Consider the following 18,503-nt stretch of genomic DNA (forward strand, 5'->3'; position numbering starts at 1 on the left):
GTAAGAATGTATGCATTCATGGCTATTCTGAGACCTAAGGAGATAGACCAGGGTTTGAAAAGGATGGTATAGGTGAGACTGACTTCTGAGTCACTCACTGAGCTTCTATTTGCTTGGGTTTCCCTGGGGAAAAAGAAAACCAAACAAAAAAACAACACAAACCAGATGTGTTCAAAACTCAGACATCTGTGGCAACAAGCAATGAGAAAAGGTATGACTAGTTTTTACTTCAGAATAAACACAGTGAACTCTGCGCCTCTGCCAGGCGGTTCTTTGGCCAACACGTCGACTCTGCCAGGATCCTGCAATGACTGMAAACCTCAGTAGGCTCTTTCTGTAGAAACACACAGATATTTGACAGGCATTTCTAAAGGACCTGTGATTATAGTATGTACTTACTCAAAAAGGTAGAGATTCTTCTAGGGAAAGACCAGATCCTCCAAAGTARTAACAGGGCACAATAGAAAACAGAAATAATGATTCCACTTTAAAAATATACATTTTAACAGCTATGGATGAAAATGCCGTGTAAGAATGAGGCAATTCTTTAGTCACTTTAAAAGGACCATACATGTATTATCCACCTAGTCTAGCAACATTCAACAGAGAAATTGTAATCTTTTTAAATCATAAATCACTACAATATTGCAGATGGAGCAAACCCTGCACCACCCAGCTTCAAAGAGAGGCAGTGTAAGTGAACTTAGATGTACTGGAGAAGAATAGGCTGCAGATTTCTCACTATTTCTGCTCAGATGCAGTATACTAATATCATACCATGTTTACATAAAAGGTAAGAGCAGTATCTGAGAACTTTAATACTGTTAGGCAAGCGGTCCCTGGGCAGTGCCCAAATCACAAGGGCAAGAGAGTACAAACTCGTTTTATTTTTTCCTCCGGGCAACGTTCGCAGCCTAGACTTTAAACGCTGTACTTTACTGTAAACCATTCACGTTCCTCTTCGCTTGTGTTTGTTGAGACGGTGCTACGGCACCGGAGAGACAATGAACACCACATTCTCTCCTTCACAGTAACCATATCTGAAGGACAAAAAAATTATTCACCTGCATACTCAACCACCACAATTAAGTTCTCTTGCAAAAATACCCAGAGGCAGAAGACAAGCGCAGTTCAGCGGCCCAGCCRCACCCAGGCCCGGAGCTCCCAGCCGTGCCCGGGGTCCCCGCGGCCCCTCAGCCACCCGCGCYCTGSCGGGGCCGGGCCGGGCCGCGCCTGTTCGAGGTGTCCCACGGCCATTCGCCAGCCCCGCGGCGGGCGGGCCGGCGCCGTTCTCCGCCCCCGGGAGAAGGAGGAGGGGGGACGTCCTCGCTCGGCGCCCTCGCCATGAAGCGGCCGCCTCGGGCCCGCCGCGGCCCTTTAAATAGCGAGCGCCGCGGCTGCCGCTCCCCTCACGGCGGAGCCTCGCGTTGAGCTGGGCGCGCATCCTCCTCGAGCATCCCCGCCGCAGCGTTCCCGCTCGATCCRCGGCGCCGGGGCCGGACCGCGCCTGTCTGCCCGCGGTAAGTCTCCGTGCTGCGGCTGCGGTGGCGGCAGCCAGTACCCCCGCTGCCGTCCTGGGGGGCCCTTCCCCCAGAGTGCGAGGCCGGGGCGCGGCCGGGGAGCCGCTCCCTTCCCGCTGCGCTCCCGGGGATGGAGCCCGCGGGATCGGCGCGGCCCGGGGGRAGCGCGGTCAGCTGGGCCCGCACCCTTTTTCGGGGAGGAGGCGGGAGCTGCGGCCTCCCTTTCCCGGCCGAGGGGCTCCACGGGCAGGGCGCGGCCCGGGGTCCCGGCGCGGTTGTTGCCGCAGCTTGGGCCGAGCGCTGTCTGCCGCGGCGGTCGCTGCTCGTGCCCGAGACTGCCGTGGCATCAGCAATTCCTCTGATCGAGGATGGTGGTTGGGGTGTCAGGACGCAAAGCGACAGCAGAAAGGCTTCCTTGGTGGTCTGTGTATGCTGGCGCTCCGGAGAGGGGCAGGCTCCAAATCCTTCCCGGSCTGGAGAGAGGAGTAGCGGTTCATTTCAAGAGAGCAGCCGTAAAAAAACGGTTCTGTGGGCCACACATAATAAAATCTGAAATCACTAATACTCTGTTTTCCTTGAATTGTTGGAATTTTAMTTTGTAACTCCTGGTTTTCCATTTYCCCCTCTTACTAGAGCAATCATGTTTGAAATTAAGAAGATTTGCTGCATTGGTGCTGGTTATGTTGGTGGGCCAACTTGTAGTGTTATTGCGCAAATGTGCCCCGGTATCAAAGTTACTGTTGTGGATGTCAATGAGGCCAGAATCAATGCCTGGAATTCAGATACGCTCCCAATCTACGAGGTAAACATCACTGTTGTCTCTTCTTCCAGCCAGTGTTGCCTTTGCTTGCCACCCACCACATGGCATTTCCCCATAGACCATTTCTGAAGCTTGTCAAGCTTAGCACATCGGTGATGCCCTTCAAAAAGAGTATTCTGGAACAGCTGCTTGTCACTGCAACTCATTAAACCAGATTTTGAAATAACTTAATGCAGCTGATGCAGATGGGTATTAATGATTGTATGAAGGGCCTAATAAGGAAAATATAATTCTATATATAGTGAATTGTACTAAATCCTGCTGACTTTGTTTTGGGACCTGGTTTGAACATAGGCCTCTTGCTCACTTGCAGATATTACCTGCTGTGTTGTAGCACAGTAGAAATGTGTAATATGAGCTGTAAGCTTTATTCACATTGTGAATATTCCTAAATCCAATCTGTGTTGCCCAGCTTTAACTACGTGGAAAGATGGGGACAGTCATGTTTCTGATTCAGTTGTACCATAAACTTTCAATTTGACCTGGGAAGACTACACCAAATACACGTACCACACTGTCCCTCCTTCATTASAGAATTACTTTAATTTGAAAATATATAAAGCATTTTTCTAGCTTGCTTCTCTTAGGCTTTATTGTTTTCCATTCTTTTTCTTCATCAAATAACAGGTCTCTTTTTCTTTCTTTCACTCTTTCATGAAATACAGTTTTGATAGATTTGARTTCTTTAATAGGAGTGAATACTTAACCTTCACTCATCTCTCAAAGACAAGGCATCTGCCTGGTACTAACAGTTGCTCTTTTGCTATAAGAAGTCCTTTTCCTTCTTAAAACCAAAGCKATACTGTGACTAAGTGAAGGTGAATAGACCTCCTTTGTCATATAAATTCAGAAGAAAATGTGCATAATGTTCAGATTAGCAGGTGACACATGAATAAAGATTATGGAAGCAAGTACTTTGTTTTAACATTTAGACTGTATAAGCTAAAGTAGAGTTAGTCTTGGCATGTTTTTTTTTTTTTTTTTTAAAACCCTGAATTTGTAACATCTGTTTCCTGGAATGGCGTCCTTTACTTACAAAGAATGTATAAAAACTGCCAAGAGTTAGYTCACACAGTTGTAAAATTGAGTCATTGCACAGAGAGGTTTTTGTATTTTTTTGGTTTGGGTTTTTTCTTTTYCGTGTCAGAAATTGTCTATGGGGCTGTCTTTCTGTTTACATCCCATTGTAAGACCATAGTTGGAACATTTGGTGGGTTGTACTGCATGTTATTGTGCCTGTTCTGACCTTTGTTTTTCTTCTAAATAGGTGGTATTTGATTAAAGTTAAACAGTAAAATTGTCTTGAATAAGAAAGCTTCTGTGTCRTTTTCTTTTCTCCATCTGGTGAACCTTTGCCTTTCTGGCATTTACTCAAATATCTAATGTCATAATAGGTGTCTCAGGTTGGAGCTTTGATTGCCATGTGAAAGTGTATGACTGACTATTCAAACAAAAAGAAAAATCTTCTTTTGTCTATGACAATTATATCTGGTTAAATTTTTTTAGACCATTCTATTACAAAGGATTGCTCATGTATATGTGACCTTCTGTGTCTCTTGTCTGAGTAGCAGTGTTAAGGGMAGGGAAAGTGTTACAGCACAGTATGTGTCTCTGGAAAAAGATGATTCATGGGTGTTGTGATTCTTCCACACTGAGGAGTGGTGCCACGATAAGTTTAATCTGGCCCAAGGGTGAGTGGTTGCTAGAAGGCGTGGTCTTGATCTCCTGTGTGTCTCTGCTGCCTTTYACTGGATCTGGGTTTGCTTGCTTGGTGGAAGACTTCTTTGTGGGGTGTCTTTTGTGCTGAATCAGTTTTAGATCTGATGTTGGGCAGATCATGRAAAGAGGGAGAAGAATTAGGACCACCTCTTTTTGTTTGAAGCCTAGGGAMTATGGCAAGTCTTCTTGAATCTAATTAAAATCACTCCGCAGGTATTTCTTTAAGTGCTTGTCATGGCAGTAGACCTGAACACAGGAATAACTGAGGGCTAAACTCTGGCTATACAAATAGCAATTCAGTATGGCTGAAAGTTTCAAGACAGCATTCTGAGTCTTTTGAATAAGAGCTTAACTTTTTCACTGTGTAAATCTTCAGAAGCTTTACTTCTGTCAGACTGAAAACGTGCTGCACTGATGAGGGCAAAAGAAAATCTTTGTGTCTGAAATAGTGTGATGTTTAGGCATTGAGTCTGCTGTTATTTTAAATGCATTAACCTTAACTGGGTTTTTTCTGCTTTTTTTTCAGCCAGGGTTACAAGAAGTAGTAGAATCCTGTCGAGGAAAAAACCTCTTCTTTTCCACCAGTATTGATGATGCCATTAGAGAAGCTGATCTTGTATTTATTTCTGTAAGTTTAGGGGGAGAAGGTGGTTGTGTTGATCTTTTTCTTTCTTTTTCTTAYAAAATAGTTTATTTTACGGAAAATGCTTTTGTTTTGTCATGTAGATTCAGTTAGGAGATTAATGTCATTGTGCCACAGGTTTCTTCTTGTCTTTCTGTGAACTGTGGGRAAAGTGTTAAGTAAGCTTTTTATTTGTTCTTATAGCCAGTARCACCTTTGATAAATGAACAGGTTCTAAGTCCAAATGATTATGTTGGTGTTTAACTTGGTTAGGTGTATGAAGTCCTAGAGCAGAATGTGGTGCATCTCTGTCATTGCAGTGTACTGCTGAAATCTATGGAACCTTGATAATACTGATAAAATTCCTAGACAGGTATGCAAAATCATATGCTGGTTGTTCAGTTACAAAGATGACCTTATTCTAGAAGCTTTTAAAAATAGTGTATTAATGGAAAAGGGGATGGCTTTAATATTTCAAAGCTGTTGACACCACTAGAAAGAGGATTCAGTCAAAGATGAACCTTTTGTAATCTAGAGGTTGTTACTACTGCAGAATCCAAAAGAACTGATTGCTATTTGGCTTGGTAGGCCATAGCTGCGTTTTTTTCTGTCAAAGTTGTTTTTTTCTTGATAGTTCCTCTTTGTTAGGGCACTGTAGTATGCAGCACTTTCTGATAGTATTTTCCTTCATTCATTAAGTCTGAAATGAATGTTATGTGGCTGGATGACTGCCACTAATACAKCCCATATATTGCCACCTGTCCTTGGTTGAAAATAAGCTGTTGTGTTTTATGGGTTGTTGCCATTTCRTCTTCCCATTTGTAATGAAAAGGACCCTCTGTCTTAATCTAAAAGACGTGTTTTCTCTCATGTTGCCTTTTCTGTATACATCAGTACACACAAAACTTAGGTTTCATTGTAAAGTGAGCTTAAACTGTAGTTGCCTCACTGGGCGGCAAGATTCTTAAGTGAGCATTTGCACTCCAAGTGTGGGACAGGTAACAAAAAGTGGCTGGCCATAATCATGAACAAATTACTGGTGTTTCTAAAAACAGGATTATGTTTCACCAAAGCCTGCAGAGCTGCTATGAATTGCTCTGTTTAAATCCTATTTGAATAGGGGCCAGTGAGCTTTCCATAGAAAACAAAATGAGTAATTGAGACAGCTAATAGCTGTTCATCTGGTATGATAGCCAGAGTAATTCTGAGGTAGAAACATTTTCCTTTCTCTGAGAAGGAAAATGTCCATCAGTCTTGAAAATTTCACTTTGCCTYTTAACACCTGTAACATTTCAACTTTCGTGTATTTGTAATTAGGTTAATACACCAACGAAGACCTATGGGATGGGAAAAGGCCGAGCAGCTGATCTGAAATACATTGAAGCTTGTGCTAGAAGAATTGTACAGAATTCAAATGGCTATAAAATTGTCACTGAGAAAAGCACAGTTCCAGTACGTGCTGCAGAGAGTATTCGTCGAATATTTGATGCTAATACTAAGCCTAACTTGGATTTGCAGGTAAACATAATCTTTGTGTTATGTATTTAAAGGCTGGCTGTTACTTTTGGCTTTTATTTGTTGGTTTGGTTTTGTTGTTTTTTTTTTCTGTGCCTGTAGGTGCTGTCTAACCCAGAGTTCCTTGCCGAAGGAACAGCCATCAAGGACCTGAAGAACCCGGACAGAGTGCTTATTGGTGGAGATGACTCTCCAGAGGGACAGAAGGCTGTCCGTGCTCTTTGTGCTGTTTATGAGCACTGGGTGCCCAAAGAAAAAATCCTCACAACCAATACCTGGTCATCAGAACTTTCTAAACTGGTTAGTGTTACTGCTGTGGTCTACAGTGAGCAAAGGGTGTGAGACAAAGCTCAGAAGCAGAATTTTGTTGACACTGAGTGATGCAGCTAGGAAAGACAGGTGAGGTTGAGAGGACCCAATATGTATGTTCAAGGCTATTGATTTTTTCCAGTTCTCACATGACCTAGTWAGTAGATACCAACTTTCCATAAAGAACTTTTCTTACTTTTATTGCTGTTATTAATTGCTAAGAGYAAACCTCCAGTGCTGCAGAAGCTGATTAGCATCATAAAATGGTTCAAGCTCTGCAAGTTAAGCATTATCTTGTTTTGCTTAAATCCCATTAACTGGCATCTATGTATTAAACTATTTATGTTACCATTTTGTATGTCAACAGAGTTGTGTAGATAAAATTATCCTTTCAGTAGCAACTTCCTTTGGTCTGTGAACATCTTGGTTTCTGGAAAAGTTAAATTCTTTACTATGCTTTTTATTTACAGGCAGCTAATGCTTTCCTTGCCCAAAGAATCAGCAGCATTAACTCAATTAGTGCTCTRTGTGAAGCTACAGGAGCAGATGTTGAAGAAGTAGCAAGAGCTATTGGAACCGACCAAAGAATTGGAAATAAATTTCTCAAAGCCAGTGTTGGTAAATGAAAAAATCTTCCTTTCTTACCCACCTCGGGCTTCTGTTTAGTAGTGCAATAGTCGTGTTTTGAAGTAAGTAATCTGATTCTCTAAAATCTTCTACAGCATTAGAAGTGCTTAATRTATGGAGATATTGCTGTAGAGTGCTAGTATATATCCATTTTTCTTGTAAAATATGTAGGACTGAAGTTGCTCTAGGCCCAGCAGCCTGAAACTGGAGAGTTCAGAGTGCATGGTTTATCCTGTCTGTGACACTGGAAAGAAAAGCTGTGACTTTATTTTTCTGAAGCGTCACCAATGACAGTGCTCTCCAAGACATCTTCCCAATTGCAACTGCTTCAGTTTTGTTTGGGAATTGGTGCCAGTGGTCTGAGGGAGGGAGTACCTCTAGCTCAGAATATGTGATGGCAGCTTCTAATTTGTAGGATGAATTCATAGAATCATTAGGTTGGAAAAGACCTCCAAGAGTGCAACCTTTGACCAATCAATACCTTGTCAACTAGGCCATGGCACTAAGTGCCACATACAGTCATTTCTGGATTAGATTTACGGAGAAAAATGTGATAAAGYGGTGATCAGTACATGAAACTTTCAAAATTCAGAACAAGACTAAAGCCTGTCTGTATGGTTTCATGCTAGAAAGTGTGACTTTGAAATAACCTTGTTAAATAAAACCTACATCCTATGTAAGAGAGTCTATGTAAGAGTAAAAAGTAGATAGCAAAGGCATTACCAGAATTCCTGTTAGGTTGTTATAATTTATTAGGTTGTTATATTTCCTCCTTTAGTGTGTTGTTTCTGGGACTCTGCTTGCTGAGCAAAGTTCTGGGTTCAAGGATCCCTCTAATTGTCTCAGTTCTCCTTTGGTCAGCTGTGGTGATCCTTGGTTCTTGGCAATGATTAGATATCCATTTGGGGGTGTAAAAGGAAGGAACCTAATCTTAACACACTTGTTTTGAGAAATATTAGTCTAAATTTTGAGGTGGGGGAAGACCAGGCCCAGGAGCTTGTCTACRTATTTGTAATAATAACCCATAGTTGCTTTTTCTCATACAAGTTCAGGTTTCTATGTTAAAACTTCCACTGATTTCAGTGGAACCTGAGGCAAAATTAAGCCCTCTGTAACTGACAAAGGAAGGARGTCCAGGAGTTGGATTTTAAGAGATTTTTAGGGTTTTTCATTTGCTAGCAGTGAAATACTGGGAAAAATTATAATGCTTACTATGTCGGTGGTTTCTGGCAACTTGATTCCACAGATTAACTTGGATCAGTACCTTAGTCACCTGTAAAATAATGCTTTCTTTTTCAGGGTTTGGAGGTAGCTGTTTTCAGAAGGATGTCTTGAATTTAGTGTACCTCTGTGAGGCGCTGAATTTACCTGAGGTAGCTCGCTACTGGCAGCAGGTACAAATTCTTCACCAGTTTTTTCAGAGGGTGGTGTTTCTTTAATGCTTAGCTTTCAGGCCTTTCACTTTTAAGCATTGTGCACTCATAAACAGTGTTTCAACTCTAAAGAGCAGATACCTTAATGCTGATCATCTTTACATTTTAGGGCTCTCTGGCATTTGGTATTTGTGGGTGCCTAGGCTTTTTTGGGGTAAATTAAGTTACTGGATCAAATGTATTGAGAAGCTGTCTAGAAGCAGCACTAGAAAATATGAAGTGCAAGCATGTGTCTCCTGTCTTTCTCTTGCAGTTGGGTATCTGTCCACTTTGAATTCAAAACTTGTGATCTTTTCCTCAGGGTATACTTTTACAGTTCTGAAATAACTCAGCAGATCTTGTTTTTTAAATAAAATAGTTGCTATTGTTGTTCCCTGGTTTAGTGTTAGGAATGGWTGAGAAGATAGGATTGCTCTCAGGCCTAGCTCCATTGCAGCAGTAATACCCAGTCTGTACTAGCAGGCATTTCCCTGTTAAACAGTGGAAGCACCTCATCTCTCTTCCCAGTCTTGAATGAGAAGCAGCTTTGAGATGTGTGGTATGGTCAAAAAAACCCTTTTGTTTATTGTCCTGATATGTCTGTGGTGGTCAAGTATAAGGTTGCTTTGCAGATGCCCCCAGAATACCAAGTACGTGATTTGCCTACCTGATTAGCAGCTTTGCTTTTTTTGATCTTTGTTTTGGCTAGCCATTACTCCCTTCACTCTTCTCCATCCCAGTCTGCTGCCATAGAAACAACCTGCCCATAATTACTACTACATCATTTGGTCAGTTGTCCACATTTGTACTGAAGTCAAATACTATATCATTATCAAGATCATCATGGATATATGGTACTGTTGGTGCTGTTACTTAGGCTTTGTTGGCTTTGCAAGGTTTTCTTCCCCAAAGGTCCCTAATACTTCCTTCCAAATGTCTGAAGTTTGACTGGATCTCACGCTTAATTCCCCCATAACTGCCTGTAAAACTCTGCCATCTCTGAGTGCTATGACTTTTGTCAGCTTCCTCCATTATCTGTGATGTCTCGTGGCTCTTGATGCTCTGTTCAGAGAGTTTAACCTCCATCTAGTCAGCAGCCTAATTACTTGCTTGCAACTGTAATTCTTACATTAATTGCCTGGGACAAGGTAAACATGGGTTTATGCTGTCTGCTCTTCAGAGGTTTGGATTGACATCTTCCTTAAAAACTTAKTTCATTAGGATAGCCTAGTCCATGGTGGAGAGGCCTGCATCCCATCAGTGAAGTGAGACTAATGTACTGCATGAACCTTGTGCAAGCATCCAGGAGAGGTTTGGTTCAGTGTAGGACTTGGATGCATTGGCACAGTAGGGAAGAGGGGGAGCCTTAGGTTCTGATATTTGTTTCATGAAACTACTGCTTTTATTCACTATAAGATGAAACTACTGCTTTTATTCACTATAAGATGAAAGCAGACAACAGGCAGTCCCTGGAGCAGCATGAGCTGCAGGAACTAACCATATTGCTGCACTGCTAATCTGATGAATATGGAAAAGTTAATACTGTATTATAGTCTTGAAAGAAACAAATGGGTTTGGTTCTATCCTGTGAGAGCACAAGGATCCTTCTCAAAATGCAGACTACTTGGTAGCTTGGCAACCGGAAGGTATAGGAACACTTAGTTTGCACTGTCTGGAGGTGTCTATCTAACAAAAGCCTTTAAGTTTGCATTGTTACTGTAAACAAACCAGTCCAAGTGCTTTTGATGCTTTTATGCTCTCTTAGTCTCTTTCAAGAGCAATGTTCTTTGCAGTGTTTCTATATGGCTTATTAAGCTGTGGACAGATGGGATAGTAAGAGCASCTGCTGCAGAGTTAGGGTGAGGTAAAATGCCATGCTCATACTACAACCCCCTAGCTGCACCTYCTGCTTCCTCAGAGCTCTGTTGTCATCTGGCAGAAGTCTGTCTGCCCCAGCTCACACTGCTCATGTAATGTGCACTCTTATAACCAGCTATATGAGCCCCTTCTTTGTGGCCTGAGCACTGCTCTCTTGGCAGTGGGGGAGGTCAGACTAGAGGCAAATTCTGGAGCATATGCTGATCAGGGCAGTTCCAGAACCCTAATTTCTATTCTTTCTGGCCTTTGTAGAGGGGAGGGCTCTCTAATACCAAAATCTTAATTCCTTGAAAATTTACCTACAGAAGGAAAGAACTTTCCTCTTGCCCTGCCAACTGTACATTTGTTGCCTGTTACTGCCCTGCTGAGTTGCATAAATCTCACTGCTTTTATTTTTGTTCCTCAAATAAGTCTGGTTCACCAATATCCTTCTACTGAATAGTTTATACCTTATATTATGTAGGTTGCTCCTGTTAATTCTTGATTTGGGTTAAAAGTTTCAAAACCAAGAGGGTTGTGTAGCTCTTTCCAATCCACTTTGAACACTGATAAGGTGGGGGAACCTACCTCAGGTGTTTAACCAGTGACGCCGTGTCTTCTCTGTATGAGGGCTGGAGACCAAGTGTGAAGCAGGCTGGAGGAAAGCACAGGAATAWTTAGTGATTGAACCCACTTTTGTGTAATAACAAAATAACAAAAGTGAGACATCTAAGTGTGGTTAATTTACACAAGTTTTGCATATTAGCATCTGTTAGTGTGGATTAAAAAGGCTAAAAATATTCAAACAGTTGTTACACGTGGCATATAAAAAAGCATAGGTCTGGCAGTCCATATGACATCAAGTACCCTAACATTGAAATTGTAATCTAGGCAGAGACATGGAAAGCAGTAAGTTTTAATTAAAAAAAAAAAAACCTGAAAAAAATCCTAGCCTTTAAACTAGATAATGCATATTAAGATATGTATATGTATATCAGTATTCACTCATTAAATAGGATTTATCTCAGAATTTCTTAAATTAAATAAATTTATCTTTGGATAGCTTATGATACTGAGTAAAATGCTTAGCTTTCTCTTTTAAGCCTCTATTAAATTTATATATGGGTAGTTTGGTTTGATGGTTAATAGAATCTGTTAATAAAGTGGCTCCCTTCTATACCATCATGTCTTGTATCATTTCAGGTAATAGACATGAATGATTATCAGAGAAGAAGATTTGCTTCCCGTATTATTGACAGCTTGTTTAATACTGTCACTGACAAGAAGATTGCTATTTTAGGGTTTGCATTCAAAAAGGATACTGGTGACACAAGGTAAGCAAGCAAGTTTGGTTCACCAGCATGGATTCCCTACAGTTGTCACYGGCCATGCAGCTAATGCCCCTCACTAAACTGAATTAATAGCTCAGATACGGAACCCTTTGTTTCTTGTGACTGAATTGGTTTGTAATGAGGATTAGTCTTTCTTAAATGGGTGAGGATTGATTCTTGACCTCTACAAGAGACCTGAATCATGCAGAAGTTGCAGATAATTTTAGTCCTTATTAATTTGCACAAGCAAAGATAGATTCTGACAGGGTCCTTCCATTCTCTACAGAAAAGAATGCAAACATTTTTGCAGCTAGCTCTAAATTGCTTTGTAAAAGCTGTTTCAGCTTGGTTTCCTGAAGTGATTAATTCTCTTTTCCTGTAAAGCTTAAACTTGATCCAACTCTTCAACTGCAGTTTGTGGGGAAGACTTAYAAGCTCTAGGCCTTTATAATTTTGGTCCATAGAACGCCTAGCACTTATTATCTCTCTTGCATGATTCAGCAAAAGAGATACAGACTTTTTCATATTGTTCTCCTTGGTATCCCTCAAGATTTCAGGTTTCCTGCTCTCATGGTTGCCAGTAAGGTATTTAATGTAAAGATTACAAACTCTGGCATTGTATATCATGATACTCGAAGACTTTCATTACTTGGAACATGTCACCTGGCTCTTTAACTGATTGATTCTCTTCCTTAGAGAGTCATCCAGTATCTACATTAGCAAATATTTAATGGATGAAGGAGCAAAGCTTCATATCTATGACCCTAAAGTACCTAAGGAACAAATCATCTTGGATCTCTCACATCTGGGTGTCTCAGACAGTAACCAAGGTAAGAAYGCTCATTTAAAGTTTATTCCCCTCTTCCCACCCTGTTCTCTGTATATCTAGGATCTGTTTAAATATTACAAATTAATTTTCATTGGTTGCACYCACTAGAAAATTGTTATAGCTCAGAGGATTACTCTCACTCTTCTTCCTTTCCCCACAGCTTTTATAGATAAATGCTAGTACTCACTATTGTATACTTTCAATAAATAMTCATTTGAAAAGATGCCTAGAATTTTATCTCTGCATAATTAAAAGGAAAAGAAAGAAGAATGTCCAGAAGGAGAGACTAGTTGTTCYGACAGTTTCTTTGTGTCTTGGGTACTTGTGGTGAGACGGCTGTTAGCGGCTTTTAGCTATGCATCGAGCTTTTAACAAGGCTCACCACAGGTACTATCTGACTAAAAGAACTGTATTAGTTCTACTATACTAAAAGAACTGTATTAGTTCTTTTTTGCATATCTGAAATAGAAATAAAGAAATAATTCTGGAGTGCTCTATTGTGCATCCTCGCTTCCCTCTATTGCTTCCAAATTACTTTGTTCCCTTACATTCAAGAAGACTTAAATCATCTATGATTAGAAATTTCTTGGGGAGGGGTAAGGGGTATTTGGGACTTAGTTTTTTTTACTGGGGAGGTGGGGAATGGAGCTGGTGGATGGGGAGAATAGATGAGTCATYTAGAGGTGAAGAAAATGGAGCAGACTGAGCTGTGATGAAGAGTGAAGGGTATACGTTATTTGACAAGCTCTTGAATTAGAATGAAAGGGGAGACTGTCCTCTAGGCAGCTGCTCAGGCAGCCCTTGAGGAGCCAAGTGTGTCTCTTCTCTAGTGTGAACTGAGAGTTAAATAGAAACTGATGTGCTGCTATTGTACAGACAGTGACCTTTGTGAGAGCTGGAACACTCCATTGTACCTCCTAATTCTAGAGATGTTCTTGACTGTTTACATCAAATTTGAATGCTAGACTTGAAACACTTAAGTGCTCTGACTACTTAGATGCCAGGTATGAGCTGCTTTCAGTTAAATAAGTAAAATCAATGTGGTAAATATCGGTAGAAAATATCTCTAGGTGAGTGACTTGAAACTACTTGTTTGTGTAGGGCAAGGAAGGAGACTCATTTGCCAGAAAGGTGCCAGATTGATGCTAAAGACGTGCAGAATKAAACTATTTTTGTTCTTTTACAGTGTCTCGATTGGTCACTATCAGTAAAGATCCCTATGAAGCCTGTGATGGAGCTCATGCCCTTGTAATTTGCACTGAATGGGACATGTTTAAGGTAAGTGTTATCTTTCATTTAAACTAAAGAAAAAAAGACGGAATGTTATGCTACTTATTTATTCTATCTGGTTTAATTATCTTTACAGGAGTTGGATTATGAACGTATTCATAAGAAAATGCTAAAACCTGCATTTATCTTTGATGGTAGGAGAGTTCTAGATGATCTTCACAATGAGCTGCAAGTCATTGGCTTCCAGGTAATCAGCTGGATGATGCTTCCTATGATTCATTCCTTCTATTCTCTTCCCTCTTGCTCTTCTTCTACAGTGACTAAGTGGCAAGGGGGAAAAAGCCTTTACAGATGAGGATTTAAGTGTAAATCTGTCTTTTCTTAAGTGTTCACTAGTGCTGTCTTCCTCCACTACCTTACTACTTTCATAGACTGATGCTCTTTTAAAGTTGAAGCTACATCAGTCTATGTCATCAACATTCCACAGTATAAGCCTGTCTTAAAATCATTTAGGTTGGAAAAACCTCTGGGATCATASAGTCCAACCATAAATCTAACATTCTGCCCTTCTTTGCAGCAGGGAAATAATGAACAATTAGATAAATGTGAAAAACTGCTAAATTTCATGCCTGAATTTATTCTAGGCAGGATATTTGACTCCAAAATCAGCCCCTTCACTGTTTCTTCCAGACCTGTAGTCTTTGCTGCTATCACCCAGCAGAAGGGCTGAGTTTGTGTGTTATAACCTATGCCATAGCCCCCACTTATTAAAATATCACCAAAAAATCTTTTTGAAATTGACAGTAACAGGATAGCAAAACACACTTCCTGCAGAAGTAGATACAAGATGTACATACCATTTTTGCTCCTCACAAAAGACAAAACCAGGTTTCCTGGAGACATGAGACTTAAACACTGGACAAGATGTAATGTAGGTAACAAATTTTTATCAGCCAATGAGATCTTCACTTGGACAAACTAYGAAGTGAAGTTTTGGACTCTTCTCCCTGAGGTTTGCATAACAAATGCTGATGCTGGAAGTGAAAGCAGTGAATACAAACACGTAGCTGAAGGTAGTCAGTGAATTGCTCAAGTATTACATGGGAGGCTGGAGGAGTTGACTGATGAGTCTTTTTCGTCCTTTGTGTATGATTAAGATCAGCCAGAAGATCAAAACAAGTGTTTATTTACACCAGAGGGAGGACCCAAAAGCAAATGCTTAACCTTYTAGCTAAATATTTTGCTAAACTAATAGCAAATTCTACATCAAATTGTAATCTGTGTGATACTACTCCTAGCAATTTCTCTTCTGAAGTCTTACATGGTTTAAAGACTTTCTAGATCAGAGACTGTACTTTTGCATTTCTTCTATGAAATTCTAGTTGAATTTTTAAGCAGTTGAGAGTTTGCTGTCTAGAATGCACTTGGTCATCCAAGTTATCGTTGCAGAGGCATTTAACAATTGACCTGTATTCTCTGTATAAAACGATTAAAATAATTTTGTCTTAAACAGACAGTACTAAAATTTAAGTTTTGAGGGCCCTAGTCTTTTAACCTCCCTRGTTAAAAGCTGTTGCACTGAACAASCTGATGCTAATAGCAATTCCATTGTATACAATCCAGACCTATGAATTTGAGTGGTTTTAATTTTTTTTAAACTCAAGTTTAAATAACTTTAAACATACCTACCATTTCAATTGTAACCTGTTTCCACAGTGAAGGCTTAATTAGGAAATAATTAATGTAAAGCTCTGGGATTCTAAGAAAAATAATTTCTGATTTGAGAAAAAAAATTTGCTCAGGTCTCAAGCAGGGAGAGCAAAGTAAGCCTTAACTGAAGGGCTTGAAGCACTTTCAGCATAGACAGAATTTAACTAATGCTAAAATCAGCAAATATCAGAATAATCTGATAGAAGCATCTCAGCCAGATGCCTTAAAATAAATATCTACACACCAGATCAGACGCATATTTCAGTTGTTTCTCATTCCCTGTACTCCTGAATACCTTGCTCACTCTCATCATGGCTATAGGATTTCTCTCTTCTTATTTTTTCTCTGTCTAAGCTACAGTTCCTTAGCTTGTTTGTGAATCAGCTTGTAYAAATTCATTTAACCAGGCAGTTGAAGCTGTTAATGGGTAAATATAGTACATACAGTTGATGCGGCTGTTTTAACAAGTCTCTTCAGCATTAACTCAGATATCTGCCTAGAATATATTCATCAAAATTTTGTTTAAATTGAATAATTTAAATATTTTTTCTTTTGGAGCATTGTATTACTTAAGAGGAAAACTATAGTTCTGTTTATTTGCTGAGTGTTGGAACTGTCTTACTAGTTGGTGTTTTGTCTTCTACAAGCTCTACAAGTCCTTAGTGGTTTCCTTTAGTCTGACCTGGAAATCAGGGGAATTTGCCTTATTCCTTGAATTTTGCCATACCTGGCTTGTGTGTGTTGGCTTTGTACATGMTTTCACTTGTGTTGGCTGCCTTTAGCCTTTCAGAGTTGCATTGATTCAAAAGCCTACTACATTATGGAGGGAAAARAACTATTTCTATGCTAATTTAGTATAATTTTTTTAAAGGAGTCTGAACCCACGTTTTACAAATACTCAGAAACATTTYATAGCGTTTGTATTGCTAGTCCTATGGAAGGTGAGGCAGATGAATGTTCAAAATGTCAAGATGTAGTTTTAAGTAGGCAAWTCAAGCACCTGTGAAAGGCTGATTGGTTTTGTTTTTTTAAACAAACTCTTTGCAACTCCAGTCACAGAAATGGTCCTTGGCCACACTGTGCTTTGTGGTTTGTGTTACTCTAGTGTTCASAAAATCTGTTCTTTGTAGATTACTCATAGGTTGATGTGATGGTTAGCTTGCCACACTCACTAGTTAAATGTGTTTTCTTTTTCAGATTGAAACAATTGGGAAGAAGGTGTCAGCCAAAAGAATTCCTTTTGCTTCTTCATGTGAAATTCCTAAATTCAGCCTGCAGGATCCACCTGTCAAAAAGCCTAGAGTATAATGTTTAATAGATACYGAAGGAATTCTGTGGATCTTCTTAGTGATAACTGTAAGCCTATGCTTTTTTTAAGGAAATATATTTTTCATATACTAAACCAATTTTACACTAGAAATGGTACCTGGTACATGTGAATTCAGTCTATTTTCAAATCTCTATTTTTATAGTAATTTTTTTTTGTTACTGATGATGGTACAAACCTGTTTTTAATAATGAATCATCTTTTGAATGGAAAAGTTACCTTCAAACTGCAGATTTCTGCTTCCAGAAATGTTCCTAAACAGCACTTTAAATATTTCAAGTGATAGGAAAGGAAAAGAAATGGAATATCTTTTTACCTTAGTCCAGTTATAGACTGTAATCAGTCTATATAAACTGTGATCTACAGACTGGAACATTGGTCTCACCAATTTTTCATTTTCTTTTGGGGTGATTCTTTGCCCACTTAGCACATGCTCTAACTGGCATTGAAGTCAAAAGATTTAAGTATATTGGTAGGCTTTAGGTCCAGCCCTAAGGTAGAACTGACTTCAGCAATAATGCCCCAATCCTGGTTGGGATCCATTGGCACTGGTGCAGTATAACTGCATCTTTTGGGAGACCAGATAGTTCTGCAGGCATCAATCGTGTAATTAGTGCCAGTGGACAGCAGCTACAACCTGATCCACTGGCAGATCTTCAGTTTTCATTCTTTGGTTGTTTTGCCTACATTCCATGTGCAGCCACATGTTTTTGATTTAATCAGATTCCTGGGGCTAATATTCCCTAACTTACAGCAACACAACCTGTCTTCAGCAGAGCAGCATTCTGCTTGTTTGAACATTGAGCTTAAGCAGAATTACCTTGATTTGGTGTCAGCCCAAGTAGAAAATAAATATTTGCTTCAATGTTACCTGATGGTTATCTTTTTTCTTCCTTCTGCTTACAYAGTCCATCTGAAAGCAGCTTTTTAAATGAATCTTCAAAAAAATAATCTCTGCTGTGAAGAARTGGTTAAAAATAAATTCAGCCCCATAAATCAGCTTGCTACCTCATTAAATTAGCAGGAATGAATACTTCCAATGTTCTCTTGATATTTTTGCCTTTACTGTTACTTTGTTTCTACTTGTTTTTATTATTCTCAATTGGCCAGTGCTATTAAAATCCTTGAGATGAGAGTGTTTGTGTTTGGCTTGTTSCATGGGGTTGTGAAGTGGAGGGGAGGATAGAGAAGGATGACCATGAACAGGTTTTAGACTAGAAGATATAGACTTAATTAATAATAGAGTGCTGGGATAGTAGAGAATTATCCTGCAGCTAGTCACATAATACCTCCTGAATTACTCAACTGGTGTGCCTTCAAGCATGCTGTATTAATAGTTAAACAGGAGGTAAGATCAGAGTGCTATTAGTAGCTGCTTATCCACAGAAATCTAGGCAAGTATCGGGCAGATACTTGAAGATTTAAGGAACTTGTATAACAATTTGGACAGACAATGCAAGACACTATTACCTTACTGAAATTGTTGTATCCTTGAACCGGATGCCTCCAGATTCTGCATGTTAATGACTTCCACATAGGGATTTTCCTGCAACAATCAGCTGGCACTTCTGGCAAATATGCCTGAGGCTTTTTGTCCTATTGTAAGAATTTTCTCAGAGAAGCACATCAAAAGCCACTCAAAATGAGTGGGAATCATGGGGAGTTAAAATCAAAC

At 39.9% G+C, this 18,503-nt stretch overlaps 1 protein-coding gene across 1 annotated transcript; it reads left to right on the forward strand.

The window, feature by feature from the left end:
• The first annotated feature begins 1,308 nt into the window (after positions 1–1,308).
• Positions 1,309–17,963, forward strand: UGDH (UDP-glucose 6-dehydrogenase). Its single transcript, XM_057371799.1, has 12 exons — positions 1,309–1,520; positions 2,154–2,322; positions 4,586–4,687; positions 5,999–6,199; positions 6,299–6,496; positions 6,976–7,123; positions 8,432–8,526; positions 11,605–11,735; positions 12,429–12,562; positions 13,748–13,839; positions 13,928–14,038; positions 16,699–17,963. The coding sequence occupies exons 2-12, from the start codon at positions 2,161–2,163 to the stop codon at positions 16,807–16,809; spliced, it is 1,485 nt and encodes a 494-aa protein (XP_057227782.1). The 5' UTR covers positions 1,309–1,520; positions 2,154–2,160; the 3' UTR covers positions 16,810–17,963.
• The last annotated feature ends 540 nt before the right edge of the window (positions 17,964–18,503 follow it).

Source organism: Malurus melanocephalus, unplaced genomic scaffold (assembly GCF_030028575.1).
Source record: "Malurus melanocephalus ecotype Western Australia unplaced genomic scaffold, MMel_1.1 scaffold_157, whole genome shotgun sequence".
Lineage (NCBI taxonomy): Eukaryota > Metazoa > Chordata > Aves > Passeriformes > Maluridae > Malurus > Malurus melanocephalus.